General features: G+C 43.3%; 3 protein-coding genes across 3 annotated transcripts; all 3 read right to left on the bottom strand.

Moving 5' to 3' along the window:
• Positions 1-651: 651 nt before the first annotated feature.
• LOC136479134 (disease resistance protein RGA5-like) lies at positions 652-2,043 on the bottom strand. The gene has a single exon (XM_066477096.1). The coding sequence runs from the start codon at positions 2,041-2,043 to the stop codon at positions 652-654; it is 1,392 nt and encodes a 463-aa protein (XP_066333193.1).
• Positions 2,044-10,869: 8,826 nt separating this feature from the next.
• On the bottom strand, positions 10,870-12,420 carry LOC136479135 (disease resistance protein RGA5-like). Its single transcript, XM_066477097.1, has 3 exons — positions 12,288-12,420; positions 11,741-12,071; positions 10,870-11,251 (listed from the first exon to the last, which is right to left on the bottom strand). Exons 1-3 carry the CDS (start codon positions 12,418-12,420, stop codon positions 10,870-10,872), a joined length of 846 nt encoding a protein of 281 aa, XP_066333194.1.
• A 5,542-nt stretch (positions 12,421-17,962) lies between these two features.
• LOC136479136 (disease resistance protein RGA5-like) lies at positions 17,963-21,151 on the bottom strand. Its single transcript, XM_066477098.1, has 3 exons — positions 20,337-21,151; positions 19,052-19,886; positions 17,963-18,835 (listed from the first exon to the last, which is right to left on the bottom strand). The coding sequence occupies exons 1-3, from the start codon at positions 21,149-21,151 to the stop codon at positions 17,963-17,965; spliced, it is 2,523 nt and encodes an 840-aa protein (XP_066333195.1).
• Between the last annotated feature and the right edge of the window lie 3,264 nt (positions 21,152-24,415).

A 24,415-nucleotide genomic window follows, 5' to 3' on the forward strand; every position in this document is an offset into this window, starting at 1 on the left:
AGATGTATGGTATTTCCCAATCTCCCTTCATTTCCGCCCATTGTCATCCCTAATAAGACATTTTTTAACACTGCAGAGATTCACATTTTAATATAGTAATAATCTGTGATAGAAATACAACTTGAACATAGCCAGTTTCCCGCAAGCAAATGTAAAGTTTGGAAAATAAACCAGGTCAGCAAGAGACCCAATTAAACTAAATAAATACCAACACCAATGCCACCTGATGGGAAGTTCTAAGCAACTCATTACATGGGCTTTCAAGACTGTTGCCCTTATAAACAAGATGATGAGGGGATTGGAACCTTTATTTGCCCTTGATGGAGGGAAACTCTGTTATAAATAAAAAAAATCACCAATCCTCAACAGATATTGTACTAAAAGTAAACCCTTGTAATTTGTCCCAGATTCGTCTGCTGAGTAAAAAATGGATCAAAAGTTGATCCAAGTCTCCTGGTAAAAAAACAAACAAGCATAATTGATGTCAAGCAATGCCGCTTCGCTTCAATTGCCGTATGAGGTGTCATTGACCTAGAGCCTCTGGTGAGCGTGGGTAATCTGAATCAAACACAGAAATGAGCAAGTTAAGGTTTAAAGGAAGGGGGAGAAAATGTGACAAGGAAAATAACCGCTGTAGCCATCCCACCTTGATCACCACCAACCAACAGAAATGCTTGGATGATTTGGATGGATTTCAGCCATATTCCTTAGTGCAGCCCTAGCTTTCTCCTCACACGGATTTCCAGAGTCACCACCTGATAGGTTAACATGAAGGTCCAGGAGCGACGACAGGTTCTCAAAGCCCAAGTCAGGAATTCCGGTCCACGAGGACCACACCACCCTTGAGATGTGGAGCTCAAGTTTTGTGAGCCTTGGCATAGCTCCTTGCCAAAACACCACACGTTCATAATGTCCCCGCAACTTGCAATGTACAAGACGAAGGAACGAACCAGCACTAACAACGAATTCCCTCCTGTTGTAGATTGACTTGTAGTTAAGGTCGGCCAACCACATATTAAGGTCACGGAGATCAGGTAACCTGCCAAGGATTTCGAGATCCTCCTGTTGTAGTTCCTCCATGCTGATCTCTAGGAAGGAGAGGTTCTGAACATGCAAGTGGTTAATCCAAAATGGCAGCTTGAAGAAGCAGTAGCCATCTACTCGCAGACTACGGAGACTCTGAGGCCCAACCCATCCATCCAAGTCACCTCTTAGTGCGTTGAAGGAGATAGACAGATTCTTGATGTTTTGTAGCTTGCGGAGGCACTCCACCAACATATATTCCCGTTCGCTGAAGTAGACCATATCTAGCATTCTCAGTTCTATTAGATTGCCCAACTCTTCTATAGTAAGAGAGTCTTCAATGCATATCCCTGACAGCTCTTCGAGGGATGTTAGACCCCCAATCTGATTCGACATTGTTATATTCACCTTGTCAATATATAGGCACTTTAACTGCCTTAGCTGAACAATAGTAGATGGCAAGGTTGGAACTTCATTGTTCGAAATGTCCAACATCTGTAGAAATTGCAGGTTCCCTATTTCCTCTGGGAGCTGAACAATATTAGTGGAACGTAGTCGCAGGCACCTCAAGTGAACTAACTTCCCAATATAGTTAAGGTTGTAACCATGTGAAAGGTCAACGTCTTCCAAACACAACACTCGTACGACTTTGAACCTCGGAAGGGATGGTATCTGATTTGAATTAGTTGAAAAGGCAACCACAGACCTCACTTGCTGCATGTTCACAGTAGCCCCATGGGTACCGCCGTTGCCATTTTGAAGGCATAACCTCCTAACCTTTTCTGATGGAGACGTGTGACTCAGATCATTTAGTTTTGTAATGAAGTTTTCTTCACTTGACAAGGCATTGATAAGATCAAGCACCATATCATGTACTCGGAAAGAAAGAATCCTCATATCATGAATTTCATATTTGGGTTGGATCATACTTCTGTTTATGAGCTCATTGAAGTAACTCTCCCCAGCTTCAAATTGGCTATATCCTTGTTTCCCACATATGAAGCCCTCTGCTATCCACATCCATATCAACCGATTTTTGCCAATTTCATAATCTTCTGGAAACACACTTAAATACAACAAGCAAGTCTTTAGATGGGGTGGCAGATTATAATAGCTGAGCAATAAAACCTTTCTCATATTCACCACATCTGTATTAATTGTCTTCCATACCTGTACCAATGGAATTGTCACTACGGGAAACCGGCGATTTGCCGAGTGCCAGAGTCTTTGCCGAGTGTATTTTATCGGGCACTCGGCAAAGACCGTGTTTGCCGAGTACCAAATAAAATACACTCGGCAAACAAAAACACACGGCAAAATACGTCTTTGCCGAGTGTTTTTTTTCTGGCACTCGGCAAAGATGTATTTTGCCGAGTGCTATTTTTTGGCACACGGCAAAATACGTCTTTGCCGAGTGTTTTTTTCTGGCACTCGGCAAAGATGTATTTTGCCGAGTGCCTTTGTTTTGGCACTCGGCAAACAGGCTTTTTGCCGTGTGCATTTTTTTATCCCTCGGCAAATCAGTTTTTCGAAGCAATTTTTGAGGCCCTAAATGAATTTAAATGAAAAACTTTTCAACTACAAAGTTGTATAACTTCTCAAGATCTACAAAGTTTATTTTGGTCATTTCTTCATTTAACAAAGCGACAATAACGTTGTTCATAAAATCTACATCTCTCATATTAGTTTCATGAAAGTAGAAGATAAATATGTAAGATTTGTGAACAATGTTACTACCACTATGTCGGATGAACAAATGACCAAAATAAACTTTGTAGATCTTGATAAGTTATGAAATTTTGTAGTTGGCAACATTTTGATTTGAAATCATCTTGTCATGCAAAAATGACGTTTGAATTTGAAAATTTGAAAATTTGAATTTTTCAAACGACCTTGGATGGAAAAACTTCCTAAATGAAAATTGTAGATCTCCAAAAGTTATGAAACTATGTAGTTGACAACTTTTTGATTTGAAATCATCTTATCATGCAAAACTACGTTTGAATCTCTAAAATTGAAAATTCAAATTTTTCAAACGACCTCGGATGGAAAAACTTACTAAATGAAAATTGTAGATCTCAAAAAGTTATGAAACTTTGTAGTTGACCACCTTTTGATTTAAATTCATTTAGGGCCTCAAACAAGCAATTTACTTTAAGTTTGCCGAGTGCCTTTTTTCTGGCACTCGGCAAAGCCATATTTTGCCGAGTGCCTATGTTTTGGCACTCGGCAAAGAGGCATTTTGCCGTGTGCATTTTTTTGCCCTCGGCAAATCAGTTTTTCGAATCAATTTTTGAGGCCCTAAATGAATTCAAATGAAAAACTTTTCAACTACAAAGTTGTATAACTTCTTAAGATCTACAAAGTTTATTTTGGTCATTTCTTCATTTGACAAAGCGACAATAACGTTGTTCATAAAATATATATGTCTCATATTAGTTTCATGAAAGTAGAAGAGAGATATATATGATTTGTGAACAATGTCACTACCACTATGTCGGATGAACAAATGACCAAAATAAACTTTGTAGATCTTGAGAAGTTATGAAATTTTGTAGTTGGCAACATTTTGATTTGAAATCATTTTGTCATGCAAAAACGACGTTTGAATTTGAAAATTTTAAAATTTGAATTTTTTAAAAGACCTCGGATGGAAAAACTTCCTAAATAAAAATTGTAGATCTCCAAAAGTTATGAAACATTGTAGTTGGCAACTTTTTGATTTGAAAACATCTTGTCATGCAAAACTGCGTTTGAATTTCCAAATTTTAAAATTCAAATTTTGTAAACGACCTTGAATGGAAAAACTTCCTAAACTAAAAGTGTAGATCTCGAAAAGTTATGAAACTTTGTAGTTCACAACTTTTTTATTTGAATTCGTTTAGGGCCTCAAACCAACAATTTACACTCGGTTTAGTATAATATATTAGGAACTAAAACGGAATCCAGACACAAATGACAGCGTGGTGTAGTGGTAGAGGAGGTTTGTGCGCAGCGGGAGGTCTCGGGTTCGAATCCCGTCGGCCGCGTAGCCGTGAAATTGACGCGAAAAAAGCCGGAGATGGATGGGCGCTGACCGGTGGGGGCCTCCACCAATTAAAACAAATTTTTCCATTTTTTTGGGTAAAAATTCCTATTTTTTTGGGTTTTTTTGGTTCCAACTTTGCCGAGTGTCGGGCACTCGGCAAAGGCTTTGCCGAGTGTCGACTTTTGGCACTCGGCAAAGAAATTTTTGCCGATAAGATCTTTGCCGAGAGACCTTTGCCGAGTGCGGCACTCGGCAAAGCCTTTGCCGAGTGCTTGGCTGGCTTTGCCGAGTGCCCCCAGCACTCGGCAAAGAGGGCGTCTGCAGTTGTGTATAGACCTCATACCAGTCTAATTTGTGTTGAAACATCGGTTTCTAACAAGAGTGAGAAGTGGGCGGAGGCCTTCGTCTTAGGTTGGGGTCTCCGCCATAGATGGGCGGAGGCCGGCCTCCGCCTAAGACGGGCGGAGGTCTATGAACGCGGCGCACTCCTGTCGGACAAGATCGTCCGTCAGAGGCTCCGGGTAGAAGCTCGCTAAACGAGGGATTCGATAGGCTTTGGCAAAGTGGGAGTAAGAAAGGGGCGGAGGCCTTCGACTTTGGCCGAGGCTCCGGGCTCTAGCTTCAGCGGAGGCACTGCCTGAAAGAGAGAATGAGGATCCAATACGGACTCACGAGACTTAGGGTTTCATTCATTCATCCCCCCCAGCACGGTTACAAGTGTTCCCTATTTATAGGGCTCAACTACCACTTTATAGAGTTTATAACAGTGCCCCTCAACTGCTACGGTACATTCCAGGAATATTCCAGCCCTAGTATCTAACCTCAGTGGTGTTCTCATCACACCGTCTCGCGATGTCTTCACCTTGGGCCTAAGCCGACACCCACTGGAGGCCCATCAACTGTCCTCACGTATGCCTTGCTGACTTGATCGTCCCGCACCTTGGTGGGCCTCCGACGCCTCGGGGAACACCTTGGCCATGATCACTGCACTAGGCATCCGTTGTCCCGGGGAGAGCCTCCGCCGTCCCAGGGAGAAACTCCACCGTCATTCTTGTACTAGGCCTCCGCCGTCTTAGGGAGAAGCCTCCGTCGGCAAAGAAATTTTTGCCGATAAGATCTTTGCCGGGAGACCTTTGCCGAGTACGGCACTCGGCAAAGCCTTTGCCGAGTGCTTGGCTGGCTTTGCCGAGTGCCCCTAGCACTCGGCAAAGAGGGCGTCTGCAGTTGTGTGTAGACCTCATACCAGTCTAATTTGTGTTGAAACATCGGTTTCTAACAAGAGTGAGAAGTGGGCGGAGGCCTTCGTCTTAGGTTGGGGTCTCCGCCATAGATGGGCGGAGGCCGGCCTCCACCTAAGACGGGCGGAGGTCTATGAACGCGGCGCACTCCTGTCGGACAAGATCGTCCGTCAGAGGCTCCGGGTAGAAGCTCGCTAAACGAGGGATTCGGTAGGCTTTGGCAAAGTGGGAGTAAGAAAGGGGTGGAGGCCTTCGACTTTGGCCGAGGCTCCGGGCTCTAGCTTCAGTGGAGGCACTGCCTGAAAGAGAGAATGAGGATCCAATACGGACTCACGAGACTTAGGGTTTCATTCATTCATCCCCCCCAGCACAGTTACAAGTGTTCCCTATTTATAGGGCTCAACTACCACTTTATAGAGTTTACAACAGTGCCCCTCAACTGCTACGGTACATTCCAGGAATATTCCAGCCCTAGTATCTAACCTCAGTGGTGTTCTCATCACACCGTCTCGCGATGTCTTCACCTTGGGCCTAAGCCGACACCCACTGGAGGCCCATCAACTGTCCTCATGTATGCCTTGCTGACTTGATCGTCCCGCACCTTGGTGGGCCTCCGACGCCTCGGGGAACACCTTCGCCATGATCACTGCACTAGGCATCCGTTGTCCCGGGGAGAGCCTCCGCCGTCCCAGGGAGAAACTCCACCGTCATTCTTGTACTAGGCCTCCACCGTCTTAGGGAGAAGCCTCCGCTGGCTAGGCCTCCGCCATTATTCCTTCATCAGGCCTCTTCGAGGGGGAGTTGACCCATACTCCGTATGGGCTCCCCCAACAGTAGCCCCTCAGCTACTAGGTTATGGACGGTACTACATGACCTGGTAGATGTTCATACAAGAAGAGGCACTATACAACCCAGATCTTGGTTGCGAGGATTGCCCTCCGCAACCCGTTCATGCACGCCTCGCTAAAAACTCCATCCCAAAAACCCTGTGGGAAAAAAGGGCATGGAGAAAAGAGCACGCGCATGACTCTAACCTATACATGCACTAATTCCTTAGGCTTTCAGCTCTGGGTGCCTTTATCTTCCAGATTTCTTCATCTATGGCCTTCAGCTCCTTCTGCTGCTTCTATAGCATGGTTCATCGGCTTCGCTCAGTGCTCTGGTCTTTATTTCTGGGACCTTCACGATGCGTAGGTCTGTATCCTTGAGGCCTTTGCTTCTGATGTCTTTTTGGCGTGCAGGTGTGTCTCCAAGGCCCGATTGTATGAGCCTTCGTCTGTGTCTCTTCTCGGTGCAGAGGTCTTCACCTTTGGGTCTTCCGCCATTGGTGTCATCTCGGCGTGCGGGTCTCCGCCTCCGAGGCCTCCCTAGGTCTTCATCTCTGGGGTCTTCACCTCTAGTGCCTTCATGATGTGCAGGCCTTTGCTTCCAAAGCCTTCGCAGGTGTTCATCTCCGAGGTCTTTACCTCCGAGTCTGGTATCGTCTTGGCGTGCTGGCCTCCGTAGGCCTTTGACTTTTCTTTGGGTCATCTCCGATCCTTCTTTGGGCGGAGGCCTTCGACTTTTCTTTGGGCAGAGGTCTTCATCTCCGATCCTTCTTTGGGTGGAGGTCTTCGTCTTTTCTTTAGGCGGAGGTCTTCGTCTTCGATCCTTCTTTGGGTGGAGGCCTTCGTCTTTTCTTCAGGCGGAGGTCTTCATCTCCGATCCTTCTATGGGTGGAGGCCTTCGTCTTTTCTTCAGGCGGAGGTCTTTGTCTCCGATCCTTCTTTGGGTGGAGGCCTTCGTCTCTGATCCTTCTTTGGGTGGAGGCCTTCGTCTTTTCTTCAGGCGGAGGTCTTCGTCTCCGATCCTTCTTTGGGTGGAGGCCTTCGTCTTTTCTTCAGGCGGAGGTCTTCGTCTCCGATCCTTCTTTGGGTAGAGGCCTTCGTCTTTTCTTTAGGCGGAGGTCTTCGTCTCCGATCCTTCTTTGGGTGGAGGCCTTCAAATAAATCTTCGTTCACAAGCACCAGACAAAAGGGCTCACGCTCCTGAGTGGTTGGTCCTCCGGTGCACTCCCCTAGCCCCTCTTGGCTGGCATTTGTGGCCGAGTTTTTAGCCGCGATTGGTGTAGTCGACGTAGTCGTAGTAGTCGAGGTAGAAGGTTGTTGTGAAGCCTTCAAACCGTTGCTCACGAGCACTAGGCAAAAAGACTTGATGCCCCGGAGAAGCTGGTCCGCGTGCTTCCCTAGCCCCTCTTGGCTAGTGCTCGTGACCTGGTCCTTAGTGACGCTTGGTGTAGGCGACACAGTTGTAGTAGTGGAAGTAGGTGTTCAAAACCAAGTTTGCCGATGTAGACGTCGACGAAGGTGTTGTAGAACTTGGCGTCGAAGGTGTCAACGGAGGTTCTTGAGCCATATTGCAAAAGTTGTTTGACAAAGGTGATGTTGTTGTACACGATGAAGGTGTCGATGAAGCCCCTCATGCCGTTGCGTTGGCGGAGGCTAGTTGTCATGGTTTTGCCGAAGGTCCTCCTGCAAAGCTGCTTGGCGAAGGCCAAAAGGTGTTTTTGGCGGAGGCGATGTTGGTCAAGTTACCGAAGATGGTTGCGGAGCCCCTCATGCTGAAGAGCTTGGCGAAGGCGATGCCTACATAGACACCGGCGCCGCGTGTCGAAGGCCGGAGAAGTCATAAAAATGCAACTGAGTTGATCTCCTGCATTTTTAGGGACTTAGGTTGGGCATTATAGCTTCGTTGAATATCGACTTACTTTGCAAGTCTTTCGACACCCGAAAAGGCACTGGCTTTCCCACTAGCTGCAAAAGATGGTTAGTCATTTATATGATACGTGAAGGTAGCACGAGAGCCTTAGCTCCGTGACCTGGTGCCCGTGTTGGTTCAGGACTTCTTCCAGGATTTGATGTCTCAGCACGACAGCCTTAGCTTCGTGACCTGGTGCCCGTGTTGTTTCAGGACTTCTTCTAGGATTTTGATGCATAGAGTCATGGCGCCCGTGTGTTCTCGGGACTTCTTCCGGGTGGCCCGGGCCATGCATTGCAATGTGTTTACGCAATATATGTATGCGATGATGAGAATGATAGCATTTGCGCAAAAATATTTAAAAGGTGTAAACTTATTATGCATGCTGCAAGAATGTTGGTTAAGTTTGAATGAAAGACAAGCTATGCATATAAGAAATAATGTCCTCAAATGAGAGGATAATAGTTTTAGATGGCTAGCGAAGGCTGCCACTTGATAGCCTACATGAGCACATGTAAGATTCATAGCAGTGACTATAGTAAGGATTAGTTCCCTGTGAAGGTTAGCTCAAATATTTGATTGATATAGATATTTTGAAGATCTTCGAAGAATTTAGTCAGTATAGCCTGCAAAAAAAGAGGAAAACATGTTAGTGTTTGTGGGTTCGAAGGTTGGTTGGATGTCGAAAGTCAATTTTTGATGGAGGTCTCCGACTAGAAGGCTGTTAACAGGCGAAGGCTGTAGAGTGACGAAGGCTACCAACTAATGAAGTTCAATGAGTGACGAAGACCAATCAGTGACGAAGGATGCTGAAAACCAATGATAGATGAAATCCACTGATTGATGAACGAAGACCATGACTGACGAAGGCTCAAAAAGACGAAGGCCAAAGACTGACAAAGGTTATTGACTGGTGAAGGCCAATACGTGTCAAAGGCACTGACCGGCGAAGACCGTTGACAAATGAATAATCGGCGAAGGTCCTTACTGACACATGCCCTGCTGAAAGTTGTAGAGAACCTTGATTGATGAAAGCCACTGACTGATGACGGAGGCTGTTGACTGATCGAAGGCTGCCCACTGACTGATGACGGAGGCTGCACTGACATATAATGAAGACCAGTCTCCGCCTAAGACGGGCGGAGGCCGGCCTCCGCCTAAGACGGGCGGAGGTTGTTGGCTGTTGAATACCACTTACTGGAGAAGGCCATTTGTAGATGAATATTCACTGACTCATAGAGGATCACTGAGTTATCTGATAAGTGTTGAATATTCCATGAGAACCACTGACTGGCGGAGGTTATTGACTGATTCATATAATTGTTGGGCAGATATGTGACGAAGGCTGATCACTTAACGAGAAGAATTGCCTACTTAGGTGTGGTGTATGCGTTGGATCGCCAAGGTTGCAAAGGTAGCATATATGTGATCCAAATCTCTGAAGGCTTATATAGATTATGCACATCTTTTCATAAACAGAGTAAAGGCATCATAGTGGCTAGCGGAAGTTGTATGATCAATATGATGAGAAGATCTGGTTACGAAATCCAGACTCATAAAACTTTTTACTGGATTTTGCGAAGTTATTAGCAAAAATAGAAATAAGAGCAGAGTACGGAGTTATCAAAATATAAAAATGTGAGCAAAGATGAAATCAGAGGGTAGTGCTGCTTTTATTTCTGAAAGCCTTCTAATCTTTGTAGAAACTTTTTTAAGTAGTAGCGGCCGAAGGCTTTAGGAGTTCGGCTAAAAATTCTTCTTCTTTTCTTTCTCTTTAGATCTCAGATAGTCTTTACGGAGGTGTAAGTATGTCTTACACTCATACCTTCGCCCAAAGGTTCTTACCGTCCTTTGAGGTTCACTGCCAATCTGCTAATGAAGTCGTTGCAACAAAGGCTAAGCCGAAGAAGGTGCGCCGACGAAGGCAGGTCGGAGAAGGTCCTCTGATGAAGGTCTAGCCAGAGAATGTCGGCGATGAAGGCCAATGGCGACTGGCGAAGGACGGGCTGGAGAAGGCCCGCCGATGAAGGCTCCAACTTCTAGCTCTGCAAAAAATTTTGTGCCGAGCACGGTGGGCGCCAGTGTTGAAACATCGGTTTCTAACAAGAGTGAGAAGTGGGCGGAGGCCTTCGTCTTAGGTTGGGGTCTCCGCCATAGATGGGCGGAGGCCGGCCTCCGCCTAAGACGGGCGGAGGTCTATGAACGCGGCGCACTCCTGTTGGACAAGATCGTTCGTCAGAGGCTCCGGGTAGAAGCTCGCTAAACGAGAGATTCGGTAGGCTTTGGCAAAGTGGGAGTAAGAAAGGGGCGGAGGCCTTCGACTTTGGCCGAGGCTCCGGGCTCTAGCTTCAGCGGAGGCACTGCCTGAAAGAGAGAATGAGGATCCAATACGGACTCACGAGACTTAGGGTTTCATTCATTCATCCCCCCAGCACGGTTACAAGTGTTCCCTATTTATAGGGCTCAACTACCACTTTACAGAGTTTACAACAGTGCCCCTCAACTGCTACGGTACATTCCAGGAATATTTCAGCCCTAGTATCTAACCTCAGAGGTGTTCTCATCACACCGTCTCGCGATGTCTTCACCTTGGGCCTAAGCCGACACCCACTGGAGGCCCATCAACTGTCCTCACGTATGCCTTGCTGACTTGATCGTCCCGCACCTTGGTGGGCCTCCGATGCCTCGGGGAACACCTTCGCCATGATCACTGCACTAGGCATCCGTTGTCCCAGGGAGAGCCTCCGCCGTCCCAGGGAGAAACTCCGCCGTCATTCTTGTACTAGGCCTCCGCCGTCTTGGGGAGAAGCCTCCGCCGGCTAGGCCTCCGCCATTATTCCTTCATCAGGCCTCTTCGAGGGGGAGTTGACCCATACTCCGTATGGACTCCCCCAACAATTTGTTTCTTCCTTTACTGGCCAGCAAACTAGCTATTGTAATGATAGCTAAGGGTACCCCGGCACATTTGATTAGTATTCTGTCAGATACTATGGCTAGCTCTTCGTCAGGACATTTGTCTTTGTTGCCAAATATTCTTCTATAAAATAATATTTTAGAGCTATGAAGACAAAGGGGTTTCATCTTGTAAGCACAACCGATTTCTTCAGCAACATTCATAATTCGTGTAGTTGTGATAATTTTGCATCCACGATTATGATCAGGCAAAGCATATCTAATTATCTTCCAAACTGAGATATCCCATATGTCGTCGATAACAATAAAGTACCTATACATATTTGAACAAAAAAGACCAAGTATGTATCGGAAAACAAAGCTTTGTTCAGTAGGGTGCAACTACTATATTCATATTACAGATGTCAATGAACTACATTTCATAATTATTATGTATACTCCTTTAAAGCACTTCACTAGTTCATAAGCAAAGGGCTCATGATTCTTAGAAAAAAGGAAAAGCAAAAAAAAAAAAAAAATCAACATTGATCCATAAAAAGCAAATGTTTTTTGAAAGAACAAGAAAAAAGAACATCTTATCGATGCAACTATTCTATATTGGAACTTCCTTTCCATTTTTATATATAAAAGAATTCTAACTGTTCTAAGTGATGATAGGGGGCAAGTTTGTCATAGTTGACGGAACTGTGAAATTAAAGTAGAGTAGAGAGAAAAAGTTAAGGGTTCAACTACAAACTTCAATATATAGTATTTCTGAAGAGTAGTGTTTTTCAATTGTCAGTATTCTTTGATTTGTCCATACCTCTTCCCGTGAAGAAATTCTCTGAGATCATCGATGACATTATTGATGCCTGCGTTATTTCTCTTGTCAAGTTGATACAGCAAGTTATTGAATAATATCTCCATGTTAGGCGTCTGAGACACCGCAACAAAAGCTGAGCAATCAAATTGTCCTCTAAGATTTTCATAAACCACATTAGCAAGAGTAGTCTTCCCCAATCCTCCAAATCCAACGATGGAAACTACCTTTTCTTGCTGCTTGGATGCTTGACTGCCTCCCATCACCATCATCTTAATTAGCTCATCTCTTGCTTCATCGATGCCAACAAGCTCAGAAGTCTTCTCGTACCGAGCTAACAAACGAGACTCGACTAGGACGGGACTAACAGCCTCACCAGTGACCTTGTATCTCGGTCACGCCGCTTAGACACCTCTTTGACGCGGCTCTTGATGTCTTTGATGTCAATAGCAATCTTGCGACGGATCTTGAGCTGGATCAACCAATCTAGGCTCCTGCCAATAATCCTCCTGATGAGACCATGTTATTCGGCCAGCCTGCTACCCCTTACAGCGCACTATGAATGTGTCGATGCTGTCCTCTATGTCATAGGACAGCTCTTTCACATCCCTTGCCCAGATCTTGTCCACTCTGCTAAGCTTGTCAGCTGGTGTCTCTGACATTTCCTCGAGGGCATCCTTCATGGTCTCGAGCTCAGTTTGGAGGAACTTGATGCCCCACTTCACTTCCTTCTGCAGGTTGTACTCGCCGACGAGCAGATCAGCAAGCTTGGGGGGGGGGGGGGGGGGGGGGGGGGGGGGGGATGAAGGCTCGGCAGGGCCCCCGTCACGACCTCCATGGATCTCTCTCCCTGGGTGGATCGATGCAGGTTTGTTGATGCTATGAGTGTAAGCTAGCTAATATTATGATAAAAAAGTATATATGATAGTGAAGGCCTGAAGGGCATTAGAGATCAAACAAAGGAAAATTGTTAAGAAATGGAAGAGACATTATTAGGAAATCACGCCGGCAAGATTGTTAACGGGGAGTAGAGCCCACGTACCTTGTGCCCACACGTTACTTTGATATTGGAGTTCGATGCTTTATTATTTAAATTTGGATTTTGTTTTTTTTCTGAAAAAGAAATTCAGGTTTGTGTTTATTATTTCTTCCTAGATAAGAACTTTGGTGAATACAACTATGAAAAATTGGGAGAGACTTTATTAACTGATGAAACCGGATTATGTAATAAAATCTTTGGCCCCCACCACCCAACACACACGTATGTGTATAAGAATATTTATTTACTAAATGTGGTTCATGCAACAAAAAATTTGACGTTGTAGGATTCAAAAAATTATCCTAAAAACCACATAATTTTAGCATTTGGCAAGTAATGGGGTCAGTAGAATTGATTTCCTTCCACATTTACCTGAGTTGCACGCATACTTCTTGGCACACTGGATCTTAATACTCACTGCTACAGGAAGATTTTTAGAGGCGACTAGAAACCATTCGTAGATAGGAATATTCCAGAAGCCTCTACCCATGCGTCTCTAAAAATCAGCAATATTTTTAACAACGGGTTGAATCCCAGCCACCCTTATAAATGGTTTTTCAGAATTTGTAAATCGGGCAAAAAAAATATAGCTAAAAAAATCTTGGAGAGGCCCACTAGTCAGCTTATGGACAATTAGATTTAAATTAGAATACATGTCGTTTACAAGCTCGTTTGACAACATTGATAAAGAATAATAGGTTTGTTTAACCAAGCAATGTTTTTGTTTGCGAGTTGCTAGATTGGTCCTGAAGCTCTTAAAATTTTAACTATATTTCATTAGCTTTTGTGACTGTCAACCCTTGATTGAACACATCAATGCTAATTGACTTAAATAGACAATGTTTAGCATTAGTGTTGAGGTGGATCTCCTTCTCTTCACTAGCGATGGGTTTCTCATCAGGATTCTTTATAGGTTTCAAACCATTCCTAGTGACTCTCTAGACACCTAAATCAACGGCCACCAGGTAGAAAGATAAAAGAGCACACCAATAGGAGAATCAAAGTTAGTGTCGTCAAAGTGTTGGGCCTACTGGAATCCATCCTTTCCACTCTAAAAAGCATCTAAGCTCAACAACGATGAAGCCAAAAGGTCCATATTTGAGCCAACCAACACTGATACCAATTGTAGGGACTGTGATTAAGAGGGGTGTTAAGTTAAGTAACTTAAAACTAATCGGCTTACTAAAGTTTAGTTATTAAAAGCTATGCAAGAGACAATCTAAATGTGCACTATAGTTTTGCTAAGTATTGCTATCTATAACACAAAATAGTTTTGCACCCTAGGTTCCAATCCTATCAACTAAGCTAACAAGGTAGACTAGGAAAGCAAAGCACACAACCTAAGAAAGCAAGTAAGTGCAGAAAGCTAAATGAGTTAGAGATATGCAAACTCCTGCAATAACATTTTTTCAGATGTATCGAGAAGCTCACGATTAAGTAACTTAGTGGATAGCCCAAGGGCCTTACACCCATACGCAAGTGGGTCTCCATGCGGCCTTCTACCAGACCGCTCCCCACCATCGTTATTATTGAGCTTCTAGCCATGACCACAAACGTGGTTGGTGTGATCAAGATTGCAAGTCCCTCAGAGTATAAACATGATGCGCGCAAGCACCTGTTAGCAATAGGTATACAAACCTCACTAAGGACTAAGTTTAAGCCTAGAGCAGGCGCTATATAATGGTCTAAACTAGCTTAAACACTTCACAAAACACTAACGCTAATCACATAATGTTTAAAATTAAAAGTCACCATTCCTCCACAAGTATAGTATACTAAAGGTAAACCTCGTAATTCCATAGCAAGGACGACAGCATCCTAGATTTTTCAGCTACATAAATGTATACGCCACTCAAGATTCTACAATTTCCAATGAAAATTTTCAAATTCGACTAAACTTCAAACAAATCTGTACTGATACCCGCTCCTCCTCAACAAAGGAAAATTGGCATTTCTAGCTTTGCCTGTGCTAGAGTGAGAGTTGATCCAAGTCTCCTCCTAGTCACAAAACAAGCATAACTGATGCCACGCAATGCCTCATCACTTTAACTGCCCTATAGGCGTTGTCATTGACCGAGAGCCAGTAGCAGCTGTCTGGCCATCACTAGGAAAAACTATCTTACCTTCGAACCATGAATGATCTGAAACAGAGACAAAACATAAAGCAAAAGTTGATTTTAGATAGAAAGGAGCAATAAAATGAGACGAGAAATATAATCAACCATTGCAGCGCAGCCATCACACACTTTCATCATCAGTACCAGTAATTGGTAACCAAAATGCTTGGATGATTGGGATGCATTTCAGCCATATTCCTTAGCGCAGCCATATAGCTTTCCCCTCGCACGGGTCATCATGTTGACAACGTCGGAGGCCGACACGAATGTCCAAGAGCAACATCAGGTTCTCGAAACCCAAGTCAGGAATTGCAGTCCATGTACACTACTATAGAATCGATCTTCACTATCGGCCCATCACTGTCGGTTTCTCTAGACTGGCAGTGATAAGTCTTCACTGTAGGTTCTTATTTTGAAAATCAGTAAATGATTGGGGGTCCTCAAAAACCGACAGTGAAGGTCCATATCACTGACGGTTCGTGGCTTGAGCCGGCAGTGATGTTGTGCTATCACTATCGACTTTTGGCTTTAGCCGGCAGTGATAGCTGCACAGTATAAAAGTCGACGTCCTCCTCCCTCCTTCATCCCACCCTGAGCACACCTAACCAAGGAGTCGCCTATCCCCACCTCTCCGTCCATTGTTGTTGCCATTTTTTTACCAAAATTCTCAATGAAGGTCTTGGATTTTCAAGCATGGGCATGATCTTCTTGCTTTAAGGTTAGTAACATGCATCCACTCCTTTGAATTTGTTGCTTTACAATTGTTTTGATGGCTAGATTCCTTGATTCTTATGCTAGTTATTTCTCCATTTTAGAGACACTTTTCAATTGGATATTGTGGAAGGCATTCAAATTGTGGTGAATCCACCTTCCAAAAGGTTGGTATCTATGAACCCATTTTAATTCATAGCAAATTACATGGTGGTTTTGATGATTGTTAGTATGTGATGCTTTAGTTAGTTCTTGTATGGAGTAGAGTAGAGTTTTTTTCAAAAGGGCTACCAATTTCAATTTTGATGAGCAAATCCATGTGACACCTACCAACCCATTGTTTGGAGCTACAATTGTTGTCAATGATTAAGTCTCCAATTTTTTTTATAATTAGTCTCTCCATTTTTATGTGGCATGAAGTACAATAATTGTTCTTCAATAGGGGGCTACCAATTTCAATATTGATGAGCACATCCATGTGACACTTAGCAACTCATTGTTTTGCTACAATTGTTAAGGCTCCAATTTTTGTTTTCCTATAATTAGTCCGTGTCCCCATTTTTATGTGGCATGAAGTGTAGAATAATTGTTCTTCAAAAGGGCGCGACCAATTTCAATTTTGATGAGCACATCCATGTGATACCCAGCAACCCATTGTTTTGAGCTACAATTGTTATTCATGAAGGCTCCAATATTTATTTCCCTATAGTTACTCTCCCCATTTTTATGTGGCATAAACCTGTTCGCTTGGTCGTATTTGGCTTATAAGCCATGGCTTATCAGCCAACGAACAATATTTTTCTCTCACATCAAACCAGCCAACGGTACTTTGAGCCATGGCTTATAAGCCAAACTAGCCCAAACGAACAGGGTGAAAGTAGAAAATTTTTTCTATGTAGAGATGGATCGAGAGTGGATGTACAGTCTGGCATCTACGGACATGCGGTACTTGATGGGCATCAGCACCTTCATCACGGCCGCCATAGCCGATGTTGTGGGGATGGACAACCTGTATTCTGCCAATGCAGAGATTGCAATAATTTCATGAAATGGGTTAACGTAGAGGTTATACGATGTCACTTGATCAACAGGGGGTTCATGAGAGACTACATGATATGGAGTAGGCATTGGGAGGTTGGTGAGAATGTTCCGCAAGAAACCTTTGTTGATGTGATCATGCCTGATGTAGCCCCCCACAAGGCTGTTACTAACGATGAAACAGGTGTCAACACGCAACCTGTGGCTACTGATAATGATGTGTTTAGGAATACATTAGTTGACGACACCGGGTATGACGATGGCCTGTTTCAGCTTCTAGTGATGTAGAGGGCGGCATCCTTAGTGCTAGATAGTTGAAAAAGCTAGAGATAATGAAAAAGGATGGCAAAACACCATTGTAACGTGGTTGTCCAGTGGGCAAAATTGGAAGCCGACATCATGTTATTAGAGTTGAAACCTATGCACGGATTGAGCAGTAAAGACTTCGATGACTTGTTAGGTGTAGTCAGGAAACTTCTCTCATACCCTAACGAGTTGCCAGAAAAGGCATACCTGGCCAAGCAAATGAGTATAATATATTGTGGGTCCTATTTCCTTGGTACGCTGTCGGCAACCATATCACAACGCAATTGGTGTGATCTCGCAAGATTGCAAGTCCCTTGAAGTATAAACTTGATGCGCGCAAGCACCGATTAGCAAGAGGTATGTAAACCTGATTAAATAAAAACTAAACCTAATCCTAGAGCAAACGCTAAATAATGATCTAAACTAGCCTAAACACTTCACAAAGCACTAACGCTAATCACCTCATCTTTAAAACCAAAAGTCACCATTCCTTGCTGTGGAATTACAAGGTTTACCTTCCTCAATTGGTATAGTATACTAAGGTAAACCTTGTAATTCTACATGAAGGACGACAGTTTCCCAGATTTGTCTGCTACATAAACGTACATGCGCCTCATGATTGTAAAATTTCCACTGAAAATTTTCAAATTCGGCTATACTACTTCAAATAAATTTGTACTGTTACCCCGCTCCTCCCTAACAAAGGAAAATTGGCATTTTTGGCTTTGCCTATGCTAGAGTAAGAGTTGAGCCAAGTCTCCTAGCCATAAAACATGCATAACCTATGCGAAGCAATGCCTCCTCTCACTTTAACTGCCTTATATTAGGCGTTTTCATCGACTGAGAGCCACTAGTGAGCGTCTGGCCATCACTAGGAAAAACCATCTTCTCTCCGAACCATGAATGATCTGAGTCAGAGACAAAACATAAAGCAAAAGTCGATTTTAGAAAGGAGGAAGAAAATGAGACGAGGAAGATAACCAACCACTGCAGCGCAGCCATCACACATCTTCATCAACAGTACGGGTGTCTGGTAACCAAAATGCTTGGATGATTCGGATGCATTTCAGCCATATTCCTTAGCGCAGCCATAGCTTTCTCCTTGTACATGTCATCTTGTCGACAACGTCCGATGCCGAGATGAATGTGCAAGAGCGACGGCAGGTTTTCGAAGCCCAAGTCAGGAATTCCAGTCCATGTAGAGCACACCTCCCCATAGATATCAAGGTCAAGGCTTGTTAGCCTTTGCATAGCTCCTTGACGAAACACCACACGTTCATAGTGTCCTCGCAGCTTGATGTGTTCCAGGCAAGGGAACCAACCGGCACTGATAACGAACTCCCTAGTGACGGCATTACTAGAATGCGTCTCTTCCAGGTACATGTGTAGGTTGCAGAGAGCAGGTAACCTCCCAAGGATCTCTAGATCCTCTGGGTGTAGTTCCTCGACGTCGATCTCGAGGAAGGAGAGGTTCTGAACATGTGAGCAGTTCATCCAAACCGGCAGCTTCAACAACCAGTAGCCATATAGACGAAAGCTACGGAGACTCTGAGGCCCAACCCAGCCATCCAAGTTACCTCTAAGTGCGTAGAAGGAGAGAGATAGTTTCTGGATATTTTGCAGCTTCTGCAGGCACTTCACCAGCATATGTTCCTGTTCACTGGAGTAGACAATATCTAGCTCCCTCAGTTCTGTTAGATGGCTCAGCTCTTCTATAGCATGGGAGTCTTCGATGCATAATCCTGACAGCTCTTGGAGGGATGTTAGACACCCAATGCTGTTTGACATAGTTATATTCAACTTGTCCATGTATAGGCACTTTAACTGCTTTAGCTGCACAATAGTGAATGGCAAGGATGAAATTGCATTGTTGGAGACGTCCAACATCTGTAGAAATTGCAGGTTCCCTATTTCATCGGGGAGGAGACAAATCTTTGTGGAACGTAGTCCTAGGCACCTCAAGTGAACTAACTTCCCAATACCGGTAAGGTTGTAACCATCTGAAAGATCACAATTTTCCAAACATAATACACGTACAACTTTGAACCTGGAAAGGGCTGGTATCAAATTTGCAGTAGATGAGAAGGCAACCACAGACCTCACTTGCTGCATGCTCATAGTAGCTCCATGCATACCGTCATCCACCTTGCAACTTTGAAGTGATAGCCTCCGAACCTTCTGTGATGCAGATATGTGGCTAACATCATTCGATATAGAAATGAAGTTTTCTTCACTTGACAAGGAACTAATAAGATCAAGCACTATATCATGTACACGACAGGACAATATTCTCATATCACTCATCTCATAGCTGGGTTGGATCATACTTCGGTTTATGAGCTCATTGAAGTAACTCTCTCCAACTTCAAATAGGCTCTGCCCATGTTTTCCATACTGGATAAAACCTTCCGCTATCCACATCCATATCAAACGATTTTTGCTAATTTCATAGTCTTCTGGAAACACACTTAAATATAACAAGCATGTCCTTAGATGAGATGGCAGATTATAATAACTGAGAGACAAAACCTTTCTCATATTCTCGATATCTGTATTGTCTTCCATACCTGTACCAATGGAATTGTACACCTCATACCAGTCCAATTTATGTCTTCCTTTACTGGCTAACAAACTAGCTATTGTAATGATAGCTAAGGGTACCCCAGCACATTTTGTTAGTATCATGTCTGATACTTTGGCTAGCTCTTCATCAGGACATTTATCTTTGTTTTTGTTGCCAAATATTCTTCTATATAATAATATTCTAGAGCTGTGAAGACAAAGGGGTTTCATCTTGTAAACACGACCGACTTCTTTAGCGACTTTGAAAATACGTGTAGTTGCAATAATTTTGCATCCTTGATTATGATCAGGCAAAGCACATCTAATTATTTTCCACACAGAGATATCCCATATATCATCAATAACAATGAAGTACCTATACATATTTAACCACAAGGGTCATGTTATCGGAAAGCAAAGCTTGTTAATTAGGGTATAACTATATGCACATTATCGATGACAAGGAGTCTCCATTTCACAATTGTTATGTACACTCCTTTATTAAGGATACCACACTAATTCATGACAAAAGGGTTGACAATTCTCAGAAAAAGGAGCTCAGAAGATTTTTTCCACATTGATCCATAAACAAGAACATCTTATCTTTTATACAGACCTGGAGTTTCTGTTCCATTTTATATAAAAGGTTTATAACTTTTTATTATTCTAAGTGGCGATAAGGGGGCAAGTGGGTCGCAATTAACGGTTCAACTATAAATTCAAAAGTATTTTGGAAAAAAGAAAGACTAGTTTTTTTAATTGTCATATATACAGCAGAAGTTCATAATCATAAACTGAGATAGTATATTATTTGATTTGTTCATACCTCCTGTCCTGAAGGAATTCTTTGAGCTCGTCGATCGCATTATTAATGCTTGCATTATTTCTCTTGCCAAGTTGATACAACAAGTTATTGAATAATTTCTCCATGTCGGGAGTCTGAGACACCGGAACAAAAGCTGAGCAGTCAAACTGTGCTCTAAGATTTTCATACACCACATTAGCAAGAGTTGTCTTTCCTAGTCCTCCAAATCCAACGATAGAAACAATCTTTTCTTGCTTCTTAGACTCTTGATTGCCTTCCACCATCAACATCTTAATTAGCCCGTCTCTTGCTTCACTAATTCCAACGAGCTCTGTTGTCTTCTCGTACTGAGCTAACAAGCGAGGATCAACTAGGACAGGCTTAGCAACCTGATGACCATTGATCTTGTATCGGTCACGCCGTTTGGACATCTCTTCGACACGGCTCTTGATGTCTCTGATGTCAGTAGCAATCTTACGACGGATATTGGGCTGGATCAACCAATCTAGGCTCCTGTTAACAATCCTCTTGATGAGACCATGTTGTTCGGACAGCACCTTGCTACCCTTGCAGCGCACGATGAATGTGTCGATGCTGTCCTCTATGTCATAGGACAGCTCTCTCACATCCCTAGCCCAGATCCTGTCCACTTTGTTAAGCTTGTGAGCCGGTGTCTCCGACTCTGAGATGTCCTCTAGGGCAGCCTTCATGGTCTCGAGCTCAGTTTGGAGGAACTTGATGCCCCACTTCACTTCCTTCTGCAGGTTGTACTCGCCGACGAGCAGATCAGCAAGCTTGGGGAGGAGGCTCGGCAGGGCCCCCGTCACGACCTCCATGGATCTCTCTCCCTGGGTGGATCGATGCAGGTTTGTTGATGCTATGAGTGTAAGCTAGCTAATATTATGATAAAAAAAAACTTGCTGGCCTATGAGCAGATCAGCAAGCTTCGGGAGGAGGCTCGGCAGAGCCCCCGTTGTGACCTCCATTACTATGGATGATCTCTCTACCTGAACAGGCTGTTGATGCTGCTGTGTGTAAGCTAGTTTATGAGAGAAAAATAATCTGCTAGCATAGCAGCTCTTTGGACGGGAACAAAGCAGGAACAAATATATGAGTGGAGGCATGAAAGACATTAGATCCAACAATGTCAAACGTTATTAAGAAATGAAAGAAATTGGCAGGGAGCAGTTGAGTACCACATGCCATGTGCCTACGTTTGCTCTTTTCAGTGAAGTTTAATAATTAATAATAAAGTTCACACCTTCGTGACAAGGTGGGTCATGCAATTATTATAATGGAAAAAAAAAGAGAATAAGATGCCTGATATGCTCTAATAAATCTAGAATCGTAGCCTTCTTAACATATAACTAGGGATGCAAGCGGGTTTACCGACGAACCTGTAAATTAACTTATTTTGTGGGTTTCCACATAACCCAAGAAATCAAACCTATTGGGGTTCGTGGACAAACTCGCTTGCATCCTTACATATAACTTAAAATCACATATCAACATGCATTCTAACTATAAAGAAATGTTTGATTGGATTCCTCATATTCTTAGAATCAATTTCTAGAGGACCCTGAAAATAATTTTTGTGAGTTCATATATATCATCCTACAAATATTTGATTTCTAGATACTCAGAGGCATTTGCAAAAATCACCTCTACAAACCAATTAAAAGTTTATAACTGCTGCTATATAAAAATTGTTTGTGTACGAGTGAGCTTCCTCTCTTTGACATACCACGGTACTGCAAACTTTTCTTGAGTTATACTTGTTAGACCATTATTAGTTATATAAACTCCAAGGATCAATATGAAACCCTTCACTAGTTCTGGTTCGAAGACTGCTATAAGCTTCTTAAGAACAAAATCATGGAAGCACATCTCTCCTCCCCTGGTAGAGTTTTTGTTTTACCAGGTTACTACTCGTGTAGTAATGCTAGCCCCCAGACTTATCCTCAACATGGTTATGGGTGCGTCCAAATCGACATTGATACCCGAAAATAATCCAATTTATTTGATAAAATTTATTAAAAATACATCAACATCTTCAGTTTCTATATATGTCTTGATAGTGCTTTGTCTCGTCTGAACTAATAAATGTTTGTGTTTCTATATATAGTACACATACAACTTGATCAAAAGTCACAGAAGTCTAACCTAAGAAATCTAAAGTGAACTAAAACATAGAAGATAAAGAGTATGCTTTAGTATGTAATAAAAGAATTGACCTAGATTATAACTTATAACACAAATTAGACAGCAACCTTACAACGACTCATATAGTTAGCTCATGCAAGTGGTTCGCACACTTGCATCACTAAGTTTTGACTTTTGACTTCAAACATAACTCATTTTTTCTTTTAACTAGGGAACCTATTTATTTTTTATCCACAGTGAAATAATGCAACTCCGTCCTTCCAAATATCACGACTACTGCGCCGGCCTAGCAAGTCAGGTTCTATATGCATGACTTGAAATTGACCAGCTGAAGGATTCCTTCGCCAGCCGAATGCACAAGTATATTGTTGTTTTATAGTGGTCTAAAGATTCAGTTATCACTACACAAATGATTTTAGAGGCATCTACAGTTTCTTTTAGATGTGGTTGCGTTTCTGGAAACCATCCTAATAAGTGTCTAGCGGAACCCATGCTTCCATATTATCTGATATCTGAGTCCAAGTTCTTATATTGCTTGGTTTTGGTTTTTCTCCTTCAGTTTCCTTCCCCCTTCTCTTTTTGTTGGATCTCGAGTTCCTGAGGTTTTGGGGATGGTTTGAATGGTTGAATTCATGCAAGGACCATTCGTGAACACTCCTGCCAAGTGAATCGGGCAGAATCACCACGAGCACGATATTTCACCCTTGGGAGGATTTCTTGAGAAAACCCTAGCTCCCTTGATGGATATTCAGATCTGCTGTGTTTCAAGGTTTGTGGGGCTTGATTCTTTGGGAATATCTTCTAATATGCCTAAAAATCATCTCTGCAAATTTTGAGATTTTTTGGAGAAGGTTTGATCAAGTTTTTGATTTTTGAAAGGAGTTTTGGTTTGGGGGGGGGGGGGGGGGGGGGGGGGGGGGGGGGGGGGGGGGCATGCAAACCGAAACCGGTTCATCCTCCTCAGCCAAACCGGTTGGTCTATTGGCCAGCCAGGGAGGCGGCTAGGCCGGCTGCTTAGCAGCTCCAGCCAAAAACCAGCCAGGCCAGTTGGGAGACTGGCCAAGCCCGTTTCGCTGCTTTGCAGTGGCTCGTTTTTCAGTCTCGTGAGTTTTGTTGCTCCGTTTCGTTTCCTGTTTCTTCCTTGAGTTTCCAGCAGTGCTCAGGAAGTTTTCTCAGTTCTCAAGTCACCAGTTGACTTAGAGGATTTTGAGTCGGACTCTTGCTTCATAATGATTGAAGTTGAGAGCTTCGTTTCTGAGTTTCGGGGTGTTTTGGTGTTGTGCTTTGATTTTCGCTGTGGTGTGAGTCCCGCTGTGTTCTCCGGTCTTTACCGAGAACATCTTGCCACCTGTTGGCTCGAGGGCATCACCAGTGTGAGGTTTGGTGTTTTGGAGGGTTGTGATAGCGATCATTTCGGAAGAAATTTTAGATGGGCTCCCATTCACCTCCCCCTTTGGTCGCCTTTTTCTCGGTCCTTCACTAATTCTTTCCGAAACTACTACAGTCTTTAGTCACAGTTGAAATACGTAACCAGGTTGTGATTTGAAATAGAGGCAGTAACACGAACACACATTTTTTTCATCTGAAAGCAAACTCAAGGTGGAAAAACTGCATCTTTAGCCTACAAAGCATTGGTTGATGGGGATCACACATGAAGAGAGAGAGAGAGAGAGAGAGAGAGAGAGAGAGAGAGGAGAGAGAGAGAGAGAGATGGAGAGTTGTACAAATTTTCTTAAACAAAATATGTTAGGCCCCACCGCCCAGATCTAAATATTTCAATGGGTGACACCCAACCTCAATCAGATGGATCTACAAGGCCACAAATGACCCATTCATGAAGAAGGAAGTCAACTTAGCACATTATTGAATAAATATGGCATTCTCGCAACACTATACACGGTTGTTTATGATGAACGATGGAATAACTTGGAGCAGAG

The sequence above is a fragment of the Miscanthus floridulus genome, chromosome 9 (genome assembly GCF_019320115.1).
Source record: "Miscanthus floridulus cultivar M001 chromosome 9, ASM1932011v1, whole genome shotgun sequence".
NCBI classification, from domain to species: Eukaryota; Viridiplantae; Streptophyta; class Magnoliopsida; order Poales; family Poaceae; genus Miscanthus; species Miscanthus floridulus.

Bases quoted from the DNA above. Each gene is read 5' to 3' on its own strand.
- LOC136479134 (XM_066477096.1), bottom strand. From the start codon at position 2,043: ATGTGGATAGCAGAGGGCTTCATATGTGGGAAACAAGGATATAGCCAA.
- LOC136479135 (XM_066477097.1), bottom strand. From the start codon at position 12,420: ATGAAGGATGCCCTCGAGGAAATGTCAGAGACACCAGCTGACAAGCTT. The intron at 12,072-12,287 runs GTAAGGGGTAGC...CTCGTTTGTTAG, and splicing joins CGACACATTCATAGTGCGCT to CTCGGTACGAGAAGACTTCT. The intron at 11,252-11,740 runs GTATGGACAAAT...AAATATGTATAG, and splicing joins GAATTTCTTCACGGGAAGAG to GTACTTTATTGTTATCGACG.
- LOC136479136 (XM_066477098.1), bottom strand. From the start codon at position 21,151: ATGGAGGTCGTGACGGGGGCCCTGCCGAGCCTCCTCCCCAAGCTTGCT. The intron at 19,887-20,336 runs GTATGAACAAAT...AAATATGTATAG, and splicing joins GAATTCCTTCAGGACAGGAG to GTACTTCATTGTTATTGATG. The intron at 18,836-19,051 runs GTGAGGTCTGTG...CAATTTCTACAG, and splicing joins CTACTATGAGCATGCAGCAA to ATGTTGGACGTCTCCAACAA.